General features: G+C 45.2%; 2 protein-coding genes across 6 annotated transcripts in view; both read left to right on the forward strand.

The window, feature by feature from the left end:
• Positions 1-21,564, forward strand: part of eif3c (eukaryotic translation initiation factor 3, subunit C) — a 58,092-nt gene that overhangs the window by 12,911 nt on the left and 23,617 nt on the right. The window contains exons 17-28 of one of the 5 annotated variants that reach the window (XM_076264785.1): positions 224-395; positions 676-835; positions 1,277-1,342; positions 1,528-1,615; positions 1,983-2,148; positions 3,186-3,230; positions 3,467-3,508; positions 3,629-3,670; positions 3,779-3,820; positions 4,149-4,190; positions 5,230-5,271; positions 5,747-6,280. In XM_076264785.1, coding sequence (XP_076120900.1) covers positions 224-395; positions 676-835; positions 1,277-1,342; positions 1,528-1,615; positions 1,983-2,148; positions 3,186-3,230; positions 3,467-3,508; positions 3,629-3,670; positions 3,779-3,820; positions 4,149-4,190; positions 5,230-5,271; positions 5,747-5,865 — 1,026 coding nt within the window. In that variant the 3' untranslated portion in view covers positions 5,866-6,280. Of the gene's footprint in view, positions 1-223; positions 396-675; positions 836-1,276; positions 1,343-1,527; positions 1,616-1,982; positions 2,149-3,185; positions 3,231-3,466; positions 3,509-3,628; positions 3,671-3,778; positions 3,821-4,148; positions 4,191-5,229; positions 5,272-5,746; positions 6,281-21,564 lie in introns of those variants that run through there. The other 4 variants (XM_076264786.1, XM_076264787.1, XM_076264788.1 and 1 more) reach the window with 4 other exon arrangements.
• Positions 11,040-17,824, forward strand: prodh2 (proline dehydrogenase 2). Its single transcript, XM_076265358.1, has 10 exons — positions 11,040-11,288; positions 11,630-11,820; positions 11,975-12,101; positions 12,357-12,428; positions 12,762-12,842; positions 13,330-13,473; positions 15,263-15,429; positions 16,649-16,759; positions 17,004-17,092; positions 17,552-17,824. The coding sequence occupies exons 1-10, from the start codon at positions 11,040-11,042 to the stop codon at positions 17,731-17,733; spliced, it is 1,413 nt and encodes a 470-aa protein (XP_076121473.1). The 3' UTR covers positions 17,734-17,824.

Raw genomic sequence — 21,564 nt, forward strand, 5'->3', positions numbered from 1 at the left:
AAGACAGAGGCCGGGGTTTGGCTTCGGTTTTTGCAGAAAAGACAGTCAATCAAATGACACCATGATTGTTTATGACATCATGATTGGCTGTCATTGTTTATGTTTGTTGTGAGCCACCATGTTGGTTTTGGATGCAAACACTTACGAGAGACTAGGATTGCAATTGTGGACAGTTGAGGTTTAAGATGTGGAATGGACATATCTAATGTGTGTGTGTGTGTAGGTGCCGTTCCACATGCACATTAACCTGGAGCTGTTGGAGTGTGTGTACCTGGTGTCGGCCATGCTGCTGGAGATCCCCTACATGGCTGCCCACGAGTTTGACGCCCGGCGCAGGATGATCAGCAAACAGTTCCACCACCAGCTCCGAGTCGGAGAGAGACAGCCACTGCTGGGTGAGAACACACACACGCGCGCACGCACACATACACACACACACTCTACCATGCAAACGCACACTCTACCATGCAAGCACACACACACACTACCATGCAAGCAAGCAAGCACACACACACTACCATGCAAGCAAGCACACACACACACACACACTAGTTATTGCTTGTAGCCGCCATGCAAGCACACACACTTTTGCAACAATAGGGGTTTGAGTCAAGTGCAGGACTCTGCACCCCATAGACACAATCAGTCCTAATTGCGGCCCCGGTCTTCCTTCAGGTCCTCCTGAGAGCATGCGCGAGCATGTGGTGGCCGCCAGCAAGGCCATGAAGATGGGAGACTGGCGCACCTGCCACGGCTTCATCATCAACGAGAAGATGAACAGCAAGGTGTGGGACCTGTTCCCCGAGACGCAGTGTGTGCGAGAGATGCTCGTCAGGTACGCGCGCACACACACACACACACACACACACACAAACAGCCTGAAAATGTTGGTGCTATAGAGCTTACACTGTTATCTTTTTAAATGTGTGTGTTTGTGATGGTGTGTGTTGTAAGGGTGGTCCGGTGTAAGATGTGTGTGTTTTTGACGGTGTGTGTTGTAAGGGTGGTCTGGTGTAAGATGTGTGTGTTTTAAGGGTGGTCTGGTGTAAGATGTGTGTGTTTGTGATGGTGTGTGTTGTAAGGGTGGTCTGGTGTAAGGTGTGTGTGTGTGTTTGTGATGGTGTTTGTTAAGGGTGGTCTGGTGTAAGATGTGTGTGTTTTGATGGTGTGTGTTGTAAGGGTGGTCTGGTGTAAAGTGTTTGTGATGGTGTGTGTTGTAAGGGTGGTCTGGTGTAAAGTGTGTGTATATTTGAAAATGTGTGTTTGTGCTCCACAGGAAGATCCAGGAGGAGTCTCTACGCACATACCTGTTCACGTACAGCAGCGTCTATGACTCCATCAGGTACACACACACACACACACATATATATATATGAACACACACACACACACACACTTCATTCACCCCATGGCTGCAGAAGAAGGCTTGTACACACCCACACCATTACTGACAAAAAAATATTTTTTTCTCTCTTTCTCTCTCTCTCTCTCTCCCTCCCTTTCTCTCTCTCCCCCTCCCTCCCTCAGTATGGAGACGCTGTCAGAGATGTTTGAGCTGGAGTTACCCACAGTGCACAGCATCATCAGCAAGATGATCATCAATGAGGAGCTCATGGTAAACACACACACACACGTCCTCACACACACACTGTTCAGTCCGAATGACTCGCTTTATGTACTTTATGACTAGCTGCTTTATTCGAGTTCTATTGTGTCTCATTCTCACTCTGTTTGATCATCTCATTCTCACTCTGTTCTATTGTCTCATTCTCACACTGTTCTATTGTCTCATTCTCACTCTGTTCTATTGTCTCGTTCTCACTCTGTTCTATTGTCTCGTTCTCACTCTGTTCTATTGTCTCGTTCTCACTCTGTTCTATTGTCTCATTCTCACTCTGTTCGATCATCTCCTGATTCTCCTCTGTGTTTGTTGCTCTGCTGACCCCTCCGTTTGGTGCGTGTGGTGCGTGCTCGTCCCCCAGGCGTCGCTGGACCAGCCCACGCAGACGGTGGTGATGCACCGCACGGAGCCCACGCCGCTGCAGAACATGGCGCTGCAGCTGGCCGAGAAGCTGGGCGGCCTCGTGGAGAACAACGAGCGCGTCTTCGACCTCAAGCAGGGTGTCTACGGGGGCTACTTCAACAGAGGTGCACACACGCACACACACACACACACACACACCACACAACGAGCGCGTCTTCGACCTCAAGCAGGGCGTCTACGGGGGCTACTTCAACAGAGGTGCGCACACACACACACACACACCACACAACGAGCGCGTCTTCGACCTCAAGCAGGGCGTCTACGGGGGCTACTTAAACAGAGGTGCACACACACACCGCACACACACACACCACACACACACACACACACACCACACAACGAGTGCGTCTTCGACCTCAAGCAGGGCATCTACGGGGGCTACTTCAACAGAGGTGCACACACACACCGCACACACACACACCACACGCACACACACACACACACACACACACCACACAACGAGTGCGTCTTCGACCTCAAGCAGGGCATCTACGGGGGCTACTTCAACAGAGGTGCGCACACGCACACACTCCACACACACACCGCACACCACACACACACACACGAGCGTGTCTTCGACCTCAAGCAGGGCGTCTACGGGGGCTACTTCAACAGAGGTGCATACACACACCGCACACACACACACACACACACACATACCACACACACACACACCACACACACACCACACGGCGTCTACGGGGGCTACTTCAACAGAGGTACACACACACACACCACACCACAGGGCGTCTACGGGGGCTACTTCAACAGAGGTGCACACACACACACACACCACACACCACACACACCACACTACAGGGCGTCTACGGGGGCTACTTCAACAGAGGTGCACACACACACCACACACACACACACACCACACACCCACACACCACACAACAGAGGTGCGCACACACACACCACACCACAGGGCGTCTACGGGGGCTACTTTAACAGAGGTGCACAAACACACACACACACACCCCACAGGGCGTGTACGGGGGCTACTTCAACAGATGTGAACAGACCACAGGGCGTGTGTGTGTGCGGAAGTGCTTCTACAGAGATTTAATTCTATGCATATATGTGTGTGTGTGTGTGCGTGCATGCATGTTAATGCCTGTTTGGTTGTGTTTCACAGATCAGAAAGGAGGATACCAGCAGAAGCAAGGCTACCAGAGAGGAGGTCTGTTCACAATTACATAGCACACTAAGACATACACACTCTCTCACTGTGTGTATGTGTGTGTGCGCGTGCGTGCGCTTGTGTGTATTAATGTGTTTTTTTTGTGTGTGAGTGTCAATTAATTTGTGGGCATCAGTGTACCTGTATGTGTATGTACGCATGCTTAAGCCGTTTGTTTAATTACGAATGCATGAGGTGTGTGTGTGTGTCAAAATTGTTTACGATTTGGGTTACAGACCAGAGTGGCGGGTACCATCAGAAGCAAGGTTACCATCGAGGTGCTTATGAAACCAAACTGTCTGTCTGTCTGCATGTATATGGGTGTGTGTCTGTGTGTGCGTTTGTCTGCCTGTGTGTGTAAGTGTATGTGTCTAAACTATTTTCACTTTGGGTTGCAGACCAAAGTGGCGGTTACCAACAGAAGCAAGGTTACCATCGAGGTGCTTATGAACCAATGTGTCTGTGTGTCCGTCTGTGCATGTGTGTGCTTGTATTTGTCTGTGTGTGTGAGCGTATGTGTCTAAACTATTTCTCACTTTGGGTTTCAGACCAGAGTGGCGGTTACCAGCAGAAGCAAGGATACCATCGAGGTGCTTATGAACCAATTCATTCATTCATTCAGTCAGTCAGTCAGTCATTCGCTCGCTCACTCATGCCACTGGGGCCATGATGCAGGTTCAAGGCTTCTTAGTTAATTATCTTCTGGTCGGCTCCCACCAGCCACACATGGACCACAGTCTAAGCTCTCCTCTCAGTCCTCACTGTGAGTGGGTATAGGCTAGAGTAGGTCTGATATGTTTTGATTTTGAAAAAGCCATTGAAGGACCAAGGTATTAAGGTAATCATTCACACATATTTTACCACCAGCCTTGATGGCTGCATGCACTTTTCAAAACTTCAAAATATTCACTGTTTCAGACCAGAGTGGCGGCTACCAGCAGAAGCAAGGATACCATCGAGGTGCTTATGAACCATTCATTCAGTCATTCACTTGCTCACTCATGTGGCTGGGGCCGTGATGCAAGTTCAAGGCTACTTACTTAAATATTGTTTATTTCATACACTGGCCGATTTCGAGACTTAGTCTCGGGCTAGTCTGCTATCTTAGCATGTATTCTTTCATACTACTACAACAAAAAATCAGATTTACACATTTAGGTGTTTATGTCATTACATTTTGTCTACTTGTTCCTGTATATTTCTCCTAAATTCACCAAGAGTTAGCATTCTAACATTGCATGAACTACCCCAACTGTGATCTGAAACATATGTCCAGTGTAGCTGTAAAGCTCTCTCTTTCCTGCATGGCACTATGCAATCCAAATATGGACGCTTCCTTTGTATAAGCAACCAATTGCGATAGTTCAAAGGCGAGTCTAGGCTGAGAACAGAATCGAATTGGCTGTTTCAAGGCTGTTTTCTCAAAATGAGTTTCCTCTCCCACTGAGAATTAATTCTCCACTTCAGAAGCACTTACATTCACCAAACTTTCCAGTTTTATACCTAACTATATTTACAAGACCTTCACAGAGGGGTTTGTTGATATTGTTCCTAGCCTGATTTAACACATTTGATTCCTAAAACATGGCAAAAATTGTTTTATTTTTATTTTTTTATTTTAAGGCTATTGGCAGTATTTTCTGATTTACTGAATAACTGAGAGATATCCATTTCAGATTAGCACATATTTATTTTCCTTCATATTAATGTAAGTAATCAACTGGAGAAGTTTCATAGTGATATCTGCTAGTTACCTTATTCACCTGTAGTGTCTCGCCTTAATTATCTTCTGGTCGGCTCCCACCAGCCACACATGGACCAAAGTCTACGCTCTCCTCTCAGTCCTCACTGTGAATGGGTATAGGCTAGAGTAGGTCTGATTGTATGTTTTGATTTTGAAAAAGACATTGAAGGATCAAGGTAATTCACATATTTTATCACCAGCCTTGATGGCTGCATGCACTTTTCAAAACTTCAAAATATTTGTTTTGGGTTTCAGACCAGAGTGGCGGCTACCAGCAGAAGCAAGGATACCATCGAGGTGCTTATGAACCAATTCATTCATTCATTCATTCATTCATTCATTCACCCGCCCGCTCGCTCACGCATGTCTTTATCCACTCACCCACTTTGGTCCTACTAGACTTCTGATGTGTGATGGCACTTATTAGGAATGTGTTTGGATCCCAGGCAGCAGTAAATGTTGGAGACAGGCCCACGTTAAGGCCCTTCATGGCTTTTGCTTCCACAGTCCAGAAATCTGGGAATCTTTTCCACACACACACACACACTGTCTCTCTCTCTCTCTCTCACACACACACACATACACACACACACTCTCAATCTAAATCTCTTCTATTTGTCATCTCCGTTGCAACACTCTTCCGCTCATATGTGCATTTTCAGGAGTCTTCCTCATACTTCTCTGACCTTGTAACCCCCCCCCCACCACACACACACACACACAGATGACAGTGTTTGTAACCATCCTTTCCGTCTCATCTCCCCGCTCACAGACGGCCAGAAGGGCGGCTACCAGCAGAAGCAGGGTGGCTACCAGGGGGGCTACCAGGGGGGCTACCAGGGAGGCTACCAGCGAGGCGGCTACCGCAACCAGAACCAGAGCAACTACTGATGCTGAGGCGATCTCCGTGGCAACCGCATCCCATCTCCATTCCAAAACCCCCCCCGTCTGGTTACAGCACTCCACCCGTCTCTGCTGCTGCTGATGATTCTGCATCCCCAAACCCCCTCCCCCCTCCCGCCTCTCACCGGACCCCCCCGGTGCCACTGCAGGGGCTAGTTTTTAATATGCTACATATTCTCTATGGTGGTGTTAGACACGCACAAGACGGGCGGACGCCTGCCCCATTGTGTTCTCTCTGAAGAGAAGCTCGACCTAAGGCTTTGGTCTCCCTTGACCAGGCATTTCCAAGCAGTGGACCTTTGATGCAAAAAGAGTTTGGATGTGTGGTTCTCCTCTGCACATTAGAACATGAGGTGGAGTTCTGTAGCCTGATTATAATAATAAACATTATTCAATTCATTAACATGGGCTCTGCTTTGTTTCTGTGAAGGTGGCATCTCTGAAGGTCGGCACTGCAAGATGATTGCCTGTGTTTTTGTAGCCGTTTGTCTGTCAGCAGGGTCATGCAAAAGGTAACAGCCCAATCTCCATAGAACATGGAAGGGGGTAGCATGGGCCATAGGCTACATTTTGGACTGAATCATGGATCGGATTCAATTCAACATCACAACATGGCATAGTAGTTATTCTGGACTCAAAACAGAGTAGAGCAGAGTAAGGGTAAGGTCTGGCTCCATATTAGCCTGTGCTAACTGCAGGAGGTCTCGCTCCATATTAGCCTGTGCTAACTGCAGGAGGTCTCGCTCCATATTAGCCTGTGCTAACTGCAGGAGGTCTGGCTCCATATTAGCCTGTGATAACTGCAGGATGAGGTCTCGCTCCATATTAGCCTGATAACTGCAGGGTAAGGTCTCGCTCCATATTAGCCTGTGATAACTGCAGGATGAGGTCTGGCTCCATATTAGCCTGTGAGGTCTCGCTCCATATTAGCCTGATAACTGCAGGGTAAGGTCTCGCTCCATATTAGCCTGTGATAACTGCAGGATGAGGTCTCGCTCCATATTAGCCTGTGAGGTCTCGCTCCATATTAACCTGTGATAACTGCAGGATGAGGTCTCGCTCCATATTAGCCTGATAACTGCAGGGTAAGGTCTCGCTCCATATTAGCCTGTGATAACTGCAGGATGAGGTCTGGCTCCATATTAGGCTGTGCTAAAACTGCAGGATGAGGTCTGGCTCCATAAAGCATCCACCTCTGTAAGCTGTTGGAAGTTCACTGGGGCCATGATTCAGGTTCAAGGCTTCTTAGTTAATTATCTTCTGGTCGGCTCCCACCAGCCACACGTGGACCTAAGTCTAAGCTCTCCTCTCAGCCCTCACTGTGAATGGGTATAGGCTAGAGTAGGTCTGATATGTTTTGATTTTGAAAAAGCCGTTGAAGGGCTAAGGTATCAAAGGAATCTTTTGCATATTTTATCACCAGCATCGATGGCTGCATGCACTGTTCAGAACAGAACTTAAAAAATTTGAGTATTGTCTCATCAATATCAGGCCATAAAAAAAACATCTGTTTGAATTTCACACACAGCAGGAAACCCACTGCGCTGCATCAAGGTTTTACACTTATTACATGCCATTTCAGAGTTTTAACCATTTCAGCTCTAATGCCTATTGTTGTCTATATATCAGAGGATGTGCTGGTGGAGAATAAGTCAGCTATTCATTCAGTGAATATAGTGTACTGTTGCATAAGTAGCTGTATTTGAATGGAAATAATCAAGATGTAAGCCTACTGTACTGTTACAGGCTGTGACTGGCAGGAAACAGAATGCTCTCTCCAGGTTACCGCCTCTACATCTGTGAATATAATAGAATCAAATAGAAATGTTCTTTATTGTCACAGGTTAGAATAGAATAAATAGAAACATATAACAGAATTAGCAGCATACATAAACACACACAGCCATACACACCCAGTCACTGCATAAAAAGCAGTATAAACACACAGTCATTGCATTAAAACAGTATGAACATACATCTACAGATGTACATACAGTACTTTCTGTCATTGCATTGATCCATTTCACATCAGATTCCATATTGCACATTATTTTTTCCAGCATTAAGGGTGGTTATTGCAGTTGGATAGAAACTGTGTTTGAGTCTATTTAAATGTTTGAATCTCCAGACTGTAGTGATATTAGTTGCGTTATGCTTTCAGGAAACACCCCTTTTGTCAAACCAACCAATCAGGGATGATAAACAGTTAAAGCTGTTTCACACTGGAGTGACTAAGTCCCGCCCCCATTCATTTCAATGGCCCATGCTAGGCTAGCTACTTCAGCCCATAGACATATGACTTCAGCCAAAAAAGCATGAAATTGACCGCAGCCATCTTTACGAAAATCGCGTTTCATGGGTGTTCGTTTCCGGCACCAGCTAGAATTAGCCTATTAGATTCCACGTTACAGACGGAGACAACGTAAGGTACAACGGTATGTCGTTGATGAAGATTGGACATTCCCTCAGAGGAAAAGAAGTTGTTCGGGAACGCGCTTCACCTCGTTATAAGCGCAAATTCATTTAATTGGTTGGGATAACATTTTGGGAATGGTGGTAAAGTTTGCCCTGTCTCTGAAGTCCTAGGTTATTTAATGTGATGTTCATATGTGATAATAAACGATGCGAATCAATATTGTGTCACTTTAGGCTTCACAAATAATGATCCCTAAATACTATATTTGGACAGGTTGTAGGCCTATTACGCTATCCAACGAAAATGACTATTAATTAAGTAGACATGGTATGTAAGAAACGTGTGGATAGCTGGGATTTTTGCTGCACCCAGTGTATTTGCAGGCAGACGAAATGAAGCCAACGCAAGTTAAACTTCCGATAGAAGCGCACATCCCTCGGGTGTGGTTCGAGCAGGCATAGAGTCTGCATAGTTGTTAGACATTTGGCTTTTGCCTCGACTGGCAGCCTGAACATTTAAATCAAATGCATAGCCTAATCATGTCAATGTTGCAAGAAAGCAAACGAAATAAGTCATTGACATTTGTTTCGTTTTAAATCACTTGGGGAGACAGGTTATATGATCCAGACGTTGCGTTCTACAGAACTACAGCCTGTGCGTTTTAAAATAGTCTTCATACACAACGCAATGAGTAGGCTAATAATTGGATATAGGTCATTGCTATGCATCTGCCAAAGTGTATGGTCATAGTCAGTTACTTTAAGGTAATTACTTGGCACCCCGCATATACGGCAAATAATAGCCTAATATGACAACATTAACATTTTCTTTTATTTACCACAAAGTCCGGTAATACAGCCTAAACCATGTAGGCATTAAGTCAAGTATCAGTAGCTTAATCCAAGTAGTTACCGGTAGTTGTTTTATTTGTCGTCTTCCAGAAATGCAAACCAACATGGACGCGCGAAGACGCTCGTGCCCAACACTAAACTCGTGCATGAGCTGTCATCTACCAATCAGCATGTAAAAACTGGTGCCGGAAGTTGCAACCATGTAACGCCATGTTTTCAAAAATGTCGGCGGCCAAATGCCATGCTAAGTGGCTGAAGCTAACCCTTCAAATCCTGACCCCCTGGTTTCACATCTACAGCTGAGTTTGAGGTCCAAGGGTTATGTGGGTCAACCTACAGCACTTCTGCCGAAGGCCAGAGGGGGCGTTGTGGGTCAAGAATTGAGAAGAACATGTCACCTATTATAAAACTCAACCCAAACCCCAAACTCAGAGGTGCATTACAATCCCACCCTTGCACACCCTCCACACACACACACACATCCCTCTTTTTATCCTGTTTGCTCACATTTACCTGCTCAGACACAGACCTAGAGGGATATGGAGAAACTTGGATTTATGGATATCATGTTTTAGAGTAAGTAGGTTAAAAAACTATATTTACTGTGAATTAAGGTGAATTTCACGCAACATCTGAAACATTTGGCAACTGTCTTACTACAACTATGTGAAAGCTCTATTTATTAATGTTTAGTTAATATCATAAAATATGATGAACCGCATACAAAAATAACAGATTAGGCCTACTTACTTAAAATCATTCAACATAAATTATGGTTTATTTTTTATTTTATAGAATGTGTTTCTTCTAAGTGTTGATGCCTTCAATAACATCTGCCACTGCCACTAAGATAGATGCATGGTTTGATCTTGACAAGGACCTGTCCTGTTGTAATTGTTTTGTGTGTGAATGTGTGTAATAATTCAAATCAACAGCCTACCAATTAATGTTATGATATACAAAATAATATTTTAATATTCTTCTGTGATCATGCTTTACCATAACATCTTCAACCTAAAATACATCTAATACTTGTAGTTTACAAGTCTACATCCCCATCTTAATTATAAATATGATTACTCTTGATCTGAAAAGAAACCAGATCAATTCCAAATCTTCTGCTACCAGCGATCCTGGGATTTTGCTAGTCAGCAAGACCACTCAGTTGCCTGACTGTTTACATGCTAATTCACCGCTGCTTGTATCTTGAATGAAAATTGATGATATTTTACTATCATTGTCTTCTGTTCTCACCAGGTCTCACTGGTCTGCGATCTGTAACATACTCTTCTGTACCTGACGTTTACATGGCTAATGATGTTCATTACTAAAAGGGTATCCTATAAGGCTATATTTCATATAATCCTTTGAGCTTACACAGTGACCACACATAACCAACCACCCACCCACCCTCCCAAAGACAAACAGACACAGAGAGAGAGAGAGAAAGAGAGAGAGAAAGGCTAACTTTAGGGAAATACCAGCTACAACTGGTCTGTAGTTCCAGTCACAGAGGTCAAGATTGTAAAAAAATCTTGGAGTGGTAGGAAAGGGGTCACTCAGACATAGACACACAAACACACACATTTAACTCTGCAACACAGAGTGAGTCACTCACAACTACATTACCTAAGCGCACACGCACACACACACGCACACACACACACATACACACGCACACACGCGCACACACACACGCACACGCACATACACACGCACACACACACACAAACACACACGCACACACACACACACGCGCACACACACACCCACACACACACCCACACAAACGCACACACACACACACACACACGCACCCGCACACACACACACACACACACACACACACAAACACACACGCACACACGCGCACACACACACACACACACATCACCATGTCCATGCTCCTGCGCACCCCTGCACTCTTCCTGTCGTTGCGTCTGCTGGGCACTGCAGCCAGCCGGACTCTACCTGCGGAGCAGCCAGGTACTGTAACCTGCAGAGGTCGTGACCCCACGGAGGCAGCCCTGCTGACCTTTGAGGACCCCCAGGCCTTTAAGGTCAAGAGTGTGTGGGAGCTGGCCAGGGCTCTCACTGTCTTCCGCTTCTGCTCCTATCCCCTGCTGGTCAACCACTGCGGCAAGGTAATACACACACACGCACACTCTCTTTCCCACACACACACACATGCACACACACACTCTCTCCCACACAAACACATACACATGCACATACATATACTAACAATCAAACACTCCACTCTCTCTCCCACACACACACACACTCAAAAACACAATGTCTGTCTCTTGTCCTCACACACACACATACATACAGGGGCGCCCATTAACGGCAAGGGGGAACTTTTCTTCCTATAATGCTCCCTCTTTCCCTCTCTCTCTCTCTCTCTCTCTCTCTCCCTTTCTCTCTCTCTCTCCCTTCCTGTCTCTCTCTCCCTCTCTCTCTCTCTCTCTCTCTCTCTTTCCAGCTCATGGCTGTGGGTCGCACTATGCTGGGCAGGCGAGGTTTCTCCTTGTTCGTCCGGCCGACCGTTTACGCTCAGTTTGTTGCCGGAGAAACCGAGAGTGAGATCTCCGCGTCCATGCAGAAGATGAGCTCATTGGGACTCCGTCCGATGCTGGCAGTGCCCATTGAAGAGGACCTGGGAGAAAGCACCGGGTGAGGTCATCATTCTGTGCCTCATGACTCTGCTTATGTAAAAGAACACTGATATCTGGGCTTCAGTGTCACACCAAAACAAATGTCTCCAGTTATGTTGGTGTTGACATCAGAATTCACTGATTTGTGTGTGTTCACTGATGACTGTTGACAGGGAGCGACGTTATGACGATAACCTGGCCTCCATGTTGGAGTGCGTGAGGATATCGCACAGCAACGCCTGGAGCAAAGATCCCATGATGCAGCTGAAGATCACCGCCCTCATCCGTCCAGAGCTGTGTGTGAGTGGAGTCCTGCCTCACCCGGACTGGATCTGATATCAGCTCCTGTCCAGAACACCTCACCTCACAGGCCTTTGCGAGTCAGCAGGTGTCTCCAAACTTGAATGGTTTCATTAGAGTGGTCAGTGTTTGCTGCGTTAGATGAGCATTCTGTCCGCTGTCCATGGCAGTCTGCATCAGAGGCCACCGCACCAGCATGTTTGACGGTCTGTTCAAGTCTAGTTTGACCTTTTGACCTCTGACCCCTCACCCCAGGTGAAGCTGACCTCTCTGATGAAGGAGGAACACTATGACCTGGACCTTCTGGTCAGAGCCATGAATGGAGAGGTGCGTTAGTCACTAAGATCCCAGACATGCAGTACATTTGTCCCTCAGTGCTTGCCGTAGCTCAAACGCAGTATCTCCCTCACCTGCCTTGGGCTTGTGTTTTATGGCTAATAACTACACCAGCTTGTGAAGTTAGTCATAGCACCACCAGCCAGCACAGATGAAATGATATAATGGATGATGAACAGATATGTGTATGTGCATCCCCAGATGTTACCCAGTGTGTGTGTGTGTGTGTGTGTGTGTGTGTGTGTGTGTGTGTGTGTGTGTGTGTGTGTGTGTGTGTGTGTGTGTGTGTGTGTGTGTGTGTGTGCGCGTGTGTGTACTCTACAGCCAGTCAGCTTCCCTGGCCTGCTGGAGGAGGAGAACACACACTTCCTGCTTGGCCTGCACAGACTGGACCAGATCGCACAGGTGCTCTCAGCTGGACACCCGTAACAGAGCCACATCATTCGCCGTGTAGATATTAGGACATATTCAATCTAATAATCATCATTCGCAATATAGATATTAAGACATTCAATCTAATAATCAATCAACTTTTGGTCAAATCCAGTGAACAAACTCCGGGGATATATTCATAGCCATTCGAATCTAATCAATCAACTTTTTGTCCAGCGAGAAAATCCAGTGAACACACTTAGGTGTTCTTGCACAAAGCCAAAGCTTGCTTGAATCGAACCATAAACAATATCAGCCAATCAACAGGTGGCTTCAGGGGTCTGGAACTTGATTGGCTATTATGGTCAAATATGGACAACCTTTGTGGAGAATGGCACACCCTGCCTTTCAGGGTTCTCATGTGCAGGATATCTGAGCAGAGTGTTATGATGGAGGTGGTGGAGCTGGGATATAATACTGTATGTGTGTGTGTGTGTGTGTGTGTGTGTGTGTTCTCCAGGCCAGCATCAATAAGGTGCGAGTCTTGGTGGATGCTGAGTATACCTACATGAATCCCGCCCTCTCGCTCATCACCATGGCGATGATGAAGAAGTTTAACCAGCAGAGCTCGTGGATCTGGAACACTTATCAGTGTTACCTGAAGGTGTCTGTCTGTCTGTCTGTCTTTCTGTCTGTCTATCTGTCTGTCTGTCTGTTTACTTATCGATTCTATCTCAAGGTGTCTGACTCACTGTCTCTCTGTCTGTCTACTTATCAAGGTTACCTAAAGGTGTCTGTCTGTCTGCCTGTCTGTCTGCCTGTCTGTCTGTCTGTCTGTCTGCCTGCCTGCCTGTCTGTCTGTCTGTCTGTCTGTCTGCCTGCCTGCCTGCCTACGTATCAGTGCTACCTGAAGGTGTCTTTCTGTCTTTCAGCATCTGTCTGTTTCTGTCCCTAAATGTCTGTCCATGTCTCAGTAACGGTCTCCCTCTCTCTCCAAGTTACTGTCTACTTACCTGTTTCTGCTCTATTGGGTGTTTCATCTAGACACATAGTGCTAACTGTTTCATTTAGACACTCAGGGCCAGATGTACCAACGCTTTTGCGCCCACTTCAGGCGTATTTCTTGTGCGTGTAAAATCAGGTATGTACAAACAGGCCGCAATGATGTTAAAGCGCGGGACCTGAAAATGGCATATTACGTGTCATGCATATGCATTCTTGGGAGGATCCAGGGGAAAGTGGGAGTTTAGCGTAAAGAGATGGGAGGGGAGGCGTAAAGAGCACCTAATTATGTATACCGCGGTATGTACAAAGACTGCTTGTGAAAGCGCACGTCTATTCTGCGCCTAAATACTTCCGCCTTGTAAAAGGTGATAATCCAAATTGCAGTTCAATGTGTCAATAAGAGAACCTTTCAAAGACAACAGAATCGCTATTTAGAGCACCAGTTTTAGTATTTGTACTAAAAGCAACCTTAACTTCCGTTGGCCTTTAGAATGTCTTACTTTCACTTACACTTTCCTACTTGCTAGATTTGACCAATCTTCCATAGCCTACGTGCACAAGTAGTTTGAGTAGAACTATTGATCTACATTATCTCCCTGCTTGTTGACATCTTATGGTATTATTTCATGATCGCTAAACGCTTGATTCTTTTTAATGTTGTCATCAGTTATAATATTTCATTCTTGTATGTAGGCTCTGCCGTTCAGTTGTGGTCGTTCGTAAATTGCGGTAATGGGCGGAGAAAGGCGCAGTTTACACTATGGATTGAAAGTTTGATATACAACGGAAACTTGGGTCTGACAGCGTTCGCAATCTGCGGTTTGTCCATGCCGCTGATAACGCTACGTTCGCAAATGTACAGTGCTAACTGTGTCCTTTAGTCACATAGTGCTAACTGTGTCCTTTAGCCATAGTGCTAACTCTTTTTAATTTAGCCACACAGTGCTAACTGTCTCATTTAGCCACACAGTGCTAACTGTTTCATTTAGCCACATAGTGCTGTTTCATTTAGACACACAGTGCTAACTGTTGCATTTAGCCACATAGTGCTAACTGTGTCCTTTAGTCACATAGTGCTAACTGTGTCCTTTAGTCACATAGTGCTAACTGTGTCCTCACTTAAACATTCACCAGAGCTACTCTGTCAGTATTTTATCTGTCTACCTGCCTGTCTCTGTTTGTCTAGTATTGGCCTGTTTTTCTGTCTGTCAGAGATAGTCTTCTATTTTCACAAATGCGCGCGCACACCCACACACACACACACACACACACACGCAGAAGGAGAGAGAGATACACGCACATGTACACACATACATGACTTTTCTCTCCTTCTCTCCCCGTCTTTCTCTCTCTCTCTGTTTTTACCATGTCTTTCGATCTTGTGCCTCTCCATCCTATTCCATACACCTTCCATAATTCACCTTCCTCTCTTTCTCTCTCTCTCCCAGGACTCCCTCTCTCTCCTGCTGGAGGCTATCCGCCTCTCAAAGGACCACTGCTTTTGCCTGGGGGTCAAACTGGTCCGAGGGGCCTACATGGACAAAGAGAGGAAACTGGCCAATCAGGAGGGCCGCACAGACCCCATCCACCAATCATGGGAGGATACCAATGAGAGGTGACTTGACGTGCAGCCAATGTCTTGTTCCAGTTCCAGTGTTTTATCATTTAAATGTAGGGCTTGTATTAAATGTGTTTGTGTTGTTATGCAGTATTGTTTGCTGCCTTTAATGAAATGTATAAGTTAATGATTATGTGTTGATATAAGAGATATAATGTCTCTCGTAGGAGGTGGTTAATGTTCAGTGTCATGGTGTGTCCTTGGCTCTCCCAGGGTCACATGTTCTTACAATTATAACGGTTCTCACAATGTCACATGTTCTCAGAGTTACGGTTCTCACAGTGTCGCATGTTCTCACAGTTATAACGGTTCTCACAGTGTTGCATGTTCTCACAGTTATAATGGTTCTCACAGTTATAATGGTTCTCACAATGCCGCATGTTCTCACAGTTATAACGGTTCTCACAGTAACGGTTCTCAAAATGTCGCATGTTCTCACAGTTATAACGGCTCTCACAGTAACGGTTCTCACAGTATCGCATGTTCTCACGGTTATAACGGTTCTCACATTAACGGTTCTCACAGTGTCGCATGTTCTTACAGTTATAACGGTTCTCACAGTGTCGCATGTTCTTACAGTTATAATGGTTCTCACAGTGTCGCATGTTCTTACAGTTATAGGTTCTCACAGTGTTGCATGTTCTTACAGTTATAACCATAGACAGTAAAAGAAATGGACGAACAGACTCCGTCGTTTTCAATGGGAGGGCACTGAGTCAAATAGAACGATTTTTCAGTTGGTCCCCCCAGTACTGCGCAGACTCACACTTAACTTCGTGACGTTAGCCATCGAACTGAATCTTGTAACTCATATGATAGATACACAGAAATTCTTCTCACACTTCCTTCGCCTTCAAAGTCATCAAAGTTAAACATTTATTTATGTATGTACGAGGTAGTGGAGTCTGTTTTGCCTTTGTAGTGTTTATGTGGATTACACAGAAGCTACACTATCGGCACAGGATATATGTTATATGAAGTTATGGTATTTCAAAAAAATCCTAGAATGAATAGCCTTCTATGGGAGTTAGCAGAGAGGTGGTCCCTCCAGCCTACGTCGATTCTTCTACTTCCGGGAATTTGCCTGCCCCCTTGGTTATAACGGTTCTCACAGTGTTGCATGTTCTCACAGTTATAACGGTTCTCACAACGGTTCTCATATTGTCGCATGTTCTTACAGTTATAACGGTTCTCACAGTGTTGCATGTTCTCACAGCTATAACGGCTCTTTGGACGTCATGCTCAACCTCATTTCCCAGAATCCTGGGCGTTATCAGATCATCGTGGCCACACACAACGAGAACTCAGTCAGACATGCTGCCACACGGTACTCCTTTACTGACCACACACACACTTTCTCTTTTTCTTTCTCTCTACTCCACTAACACACACACATACGCACACACACACATACACACACACTCACACACACACACACACACACACACACACACACACAATGTGTGTCTTCATCAAGATAGGTGTATTCGGGAGTCTGGTTTATTTAGTTAATATTCATGATTAATTTAGTTTGTGGTGTGTGTGTGTGTGTGTGTGTGTGTCATCATCAGCATGGGTGCATTGGGGATTCAGAGAGACGAAGGTTCTGTGTGTTTCGGTCAGCTGATGGGAATGTGTGACCATGTCTCTCTCACTCTGGGTAAGACAGGAAGACCAATAACTCATCCTCAAACATTTATTGTTTTTCTCTTTCTCTCTTTCTTTCTCTCTCTCTCTCTCTCTGTTTTTACCATTTCTTTTGTCCTTGTGCCTCTCCTATTCCATACACCTTTTTCCATAATGCACCCAACTCTACCTCTCTCTCTCTCTCTCTCTCTCTCTCTCTCTCTCTCTCTAGTCTCGCTTCCTCAACTGAAGATCTCAGGCTTGAGGCTAAGCAGATGCTGCTGTAATCGTGAATTCCGTTTACATTTATTGATTTAGCAGAAGCTTTTATCCAAAGCAACTTGGACAACATTCAAGCTACCGATTGGATTGAATTGATGCCACACGTATACCTCCCTGACTCTCTCTCTCTCTCCCTCTCTCTCTCTCTCTCTCTCTCTCTCTCTCTCTCTCTCTCTCTCTCTCTCTCTCTCTCTCTCTCTCTCTCCTCCAGCCCAGCAGGGGTTCTCTGTGTATAAGTCGGTGCCGTACGGGTCCGTGGACGACACGCTGCCCTACCTGGTGCGGCGTGCCCAGGAGAACCGCACCGTCCTGCAAGGCATCCGCAAGGAGAGAGACCTGCTCCGCCAAGAGCTGAAGAGGAGGATGAGACAGAGAGTTCGTGGAGGACGGTAGAGAGAGAGGGAGGTGAGAGAAGACAGAAGGAGGGAAAGAGAGGGATATAGGGAGAGTGAGAGAGAGGGACAGGGTAGAGAGAGAGAGAGAGAGAGAGGAAAGAATGAATTTGCTGTCAGTAGTTTTCGCTACACGTGTATATAATCATGTATTCCATATTTGCTCATTTCCGTTTGACACATATAGCAGTGTGTATACTCATATTTATATACTCATATGGAAGTGTGTATACTCATATTCATATACTCATATGGCAGTATGTATACTCATATTCATATACTTATATGGCAGTGTGTATACTCATATTCATATACTCATATACTCATATGGCAGTGTGAATACTGATGTTCATATACTCATATGGCAGTGTGAATACTCATGTTCATATACTCCCAGTCAGAAACCAGGTGACGTATAGATCATCAGTACTGCATCTCCAATACTTTATATGTTGATCCTATTTAACTGATATAAATATAAAACTACGGTATGGATGAGCTCCTGCTTTTTTAGCAAGCATAACTATATGGGAGATAGAGGGAGCGATTCAGTGAAGAAGAAAGAAAGGAGAGAGGGAGAGAGATTCAGTGAAGAAGAAAGAAAGGAGAGAGAGATGGTGAAAGAGAGGGACAGTGAGATTTTTAAATATTTTTTTATTTTATTTTTGTTTTTTTTTACTTTTGTAGATATAACAGACATAAAGAAATAACATGAGTTGCCACGCCATGCACAGAAGCCAAGGGCTGCGCTTGAAATGCTGATGGAGGTTGAAAATGTGCCGAAAGCTTTTTGCTCATCTGTGTTGGATCATCTGCATGTATTAAATGTATAGTATATATACTCTTGTGTGTTTGTATGTGTTTACTTTGGTTGTTTGTTTGACCTTTATTTTACACCTTCCTCTGTCCTTTTAACTGCCTCTCTTTCCCCATTAATGTCACCAAATGGAGAGAGAGAGAAAAGAGAGAGGGAGGGAGAGAGAGGGAGGGAGGGAGGGAGGGAGGTGATAAGTCCCTAACACCTGATCTTTAATGACTTCCCAACAGCCACTGGCTCCCTCCCCCTCTCCACACCTGCATACAAGCAAATGCCTCGTCAATGGACACACACACACACACACACAGACTCACAGTGAGAAAGAGAGAGAGCGAGAGAGAGACACACACACACTGAAGGGAATATTTTGGTAAAAATATACTATCAACACAAATGAAATCCTCCTTGTTGCACCTCAGCTGTGCAGCTAAATTCCCCTCTGCACCGTCCTTATGTAATGATCTAAGTTTTATTATTTTGTCTTGCACAACCAACCACACACACACACACACACACATCAAGCCATCTCAGCACAACCAACCAACCAGCCGTCTCAGCCCTTGGCTGATATGAACTGCTCTGGTTTTAATGGACTTCACGAGTCCAGAGCCTTTGAAATGTTGCTCTTGTAATGTTTGTTTTCAAACAGACTCCACAAGTCCAGAGTGGTGGACCGGCGGCCGTGGTGTCAGTGACCTGTCGGTGTGTCAGTGACCTGTCAGTGTGTCCGTGTTTGCTCTGGTCATGTCTGTCCCTGTCACAGGCAAACATCAAGGCAGAGAACAGGCCACTGCATCGCAGAGCTAGTGGTTTACTTTACACTTTGTTTCATGCCGCACTGTGAGAGTTTTCACCATAGACATTTAGTTTGACTTCCAAGTGTATTCCTGCTAGAGCTAATTCGTTTATTTACTGGGGGACCATGGAGGACCATCATTACATCATACTAATTGTCCCCTTAATTATAAGGTTCTATCAGACTTTTTTTTGTTAAAATTGAGTGATTGACATATTCTATATGTGTATACATATTCTTAAGGATGTGGTGTGCTCGTCCGTTGGCGGTCACAATTGTTGGGAGGCACACGACACCCCCCGCATGCCACGTTGATGACGCAATTCTCGTCACGCGCCATGTGTACGGCACACAGACGCAGCACTGTACCAGGCCCAGTGTTGTGCCTGAATGCATTCATATTTTGGGCGAATGTGAACTGAACGTGCTTACTGCCTGACGAACGTTACTGTGAACTCGTTCATTCTGGTGTCTGTGAATGGCACGCTCTCTCAGTTTAACTTCGCTCAATAGGGCGCCAGATTTCTATAGAGCCTTCCAGGCAAAAAAACCCGGCTAAAACATACCTTAAACAGGCCTTAATATGTAGAAAAAACACCCGATCTGGCAGCCACCAGTGTCGCACCGCTGCATGCGTCATCAAAACAAAAAGCAGCATGGAGGCGACAGCAACAACAAAGCAGCAAGGAGGCGTTGTATGATTATTTAAACGAGTTTTATGACAAGGTCGGTGAGAATATACTGTAGGGGTGAAATCTGCAGCTGCTACTAGTTTGGACTGAATGGACAGCAACAAAGCGTTAAAGCAACAATTGGGGAAATGCTGTCTCCCCAATGCTAATGTACACCCTGGTTGGATAAGGATTAAAAATTAGCCTCTGAGTCAAATTAGTAAAATCCTCTGACGCATAATTTCAGCATTAAAACTGATCAAACTAGATGTACCGCAGAGCGGTACAAAATATGACCGCCGCCCAGTCCAGCACATTTTTTCCACAAAAATAAATCACGCTGAAAGGCCTATATGATTCTAACTGTCTCACTAAATTGCATTAGCCACACTCAATTCTCACTGGTATCTGCTAGACAACAAGTACCAAAACATGATTAGTTCATAGATTTCACATGTAAAATTCATTTTATACAACCCCACCCCCATCTTGCCTGTTCATAATTCTGAGAAATTCTTGAATTGTGTGCATGTGTGCGTGTACACATTTATGTTTATGTGTGTGTGTGTGTGTGTGTGTGTGCGTGCTTGTGTGTTTGCCTGCGTATGTGTGTTTGTGCATGTGCATGCATGCGTACATATGTCTACTGTGTGAGTATGTGTGTACGTATGATTACTGTGAATGTATGTGTGTGCGTGTGTATCTGTTTATGCACATGTGTGCACATGGAATGGGTTAACATGACCCCTGGAGGCAAACATACAGAAAAAATTGGTCATCCTAGGCCCTACAGTTCTCAAGATATTCACAGAAAACTGTGTCTGCCCTACCCTCCTTTCGGGGGGTCCAGTACAGCGGGGGGGCTACAGATCAAAACGAAAAACGATGGTTCCATGCTATCCATGTGGGGTTACATGCCCACCAAGTTTCGTGTACCCCCGTCTTTCAGTGTCCCGGGAATCCTTGTTGGTGTACGGTCACTAAATGTACACATCAATTATTTTATTGTAAGGCCCCCCATGAACGAAAGTTCAGAAAACTTGGCATGCATTCAGAGGGTGTCATAATGATCCTACACTTTTAATTTCGTGCAGTTTTGACCATGTCAGCCAGAGATATTGTGATGAAAACACCTAATTTTTTATTAATTTTTAACTAGGTGGCGCTATACATGAAATAAGTGGTAATGGGATGGGTTGACATGCCCCCTTAAGACCAACATACAAAAAAAAGGTGGACCTCCTAGACCCTACGGTTCTCGAGATATTCACAGAAAACTGTCTCCGGCCACCTACAGGCCAGTTGGTGTATAGTAACATAAATTAATTTATTGTGTGGACCCCCATGAACGGAATTCCACGAAACATGGCGTGCATTCAGAGGGTGTCATAATGATCCTACACTTCCAATTTCGTGCAGTTTTTGACTATGATAGGTCACAGATACCTGCGATTACACCTCATTTTTACTTTTTTGTGTTTAACTAGGTAGCGCTATACATGAAATGGGTGGTTATGGAATGGGTTGACATGGCCCCTTGAGATCAAC

This window comes from Alosa pseudoharengus, unplaced genomic scaffold (genome assembly GCF_046254945.1).
Source record: "Alosa pseudoharengus isolate Yale_2024_CS ecotype anadromous, Long Island Sound unplaced genomic scaffold, YU_APseudo_1.1 YU_APseudo_1.1_scf_4, whole genome shotgun sequence".
Lineage (NCBI taxonomy): Eukaryota > Metazoa > Chordata > Actinopteri > Clupeiformes > Clupeidae > Alosa > Alosa pseudoharengus.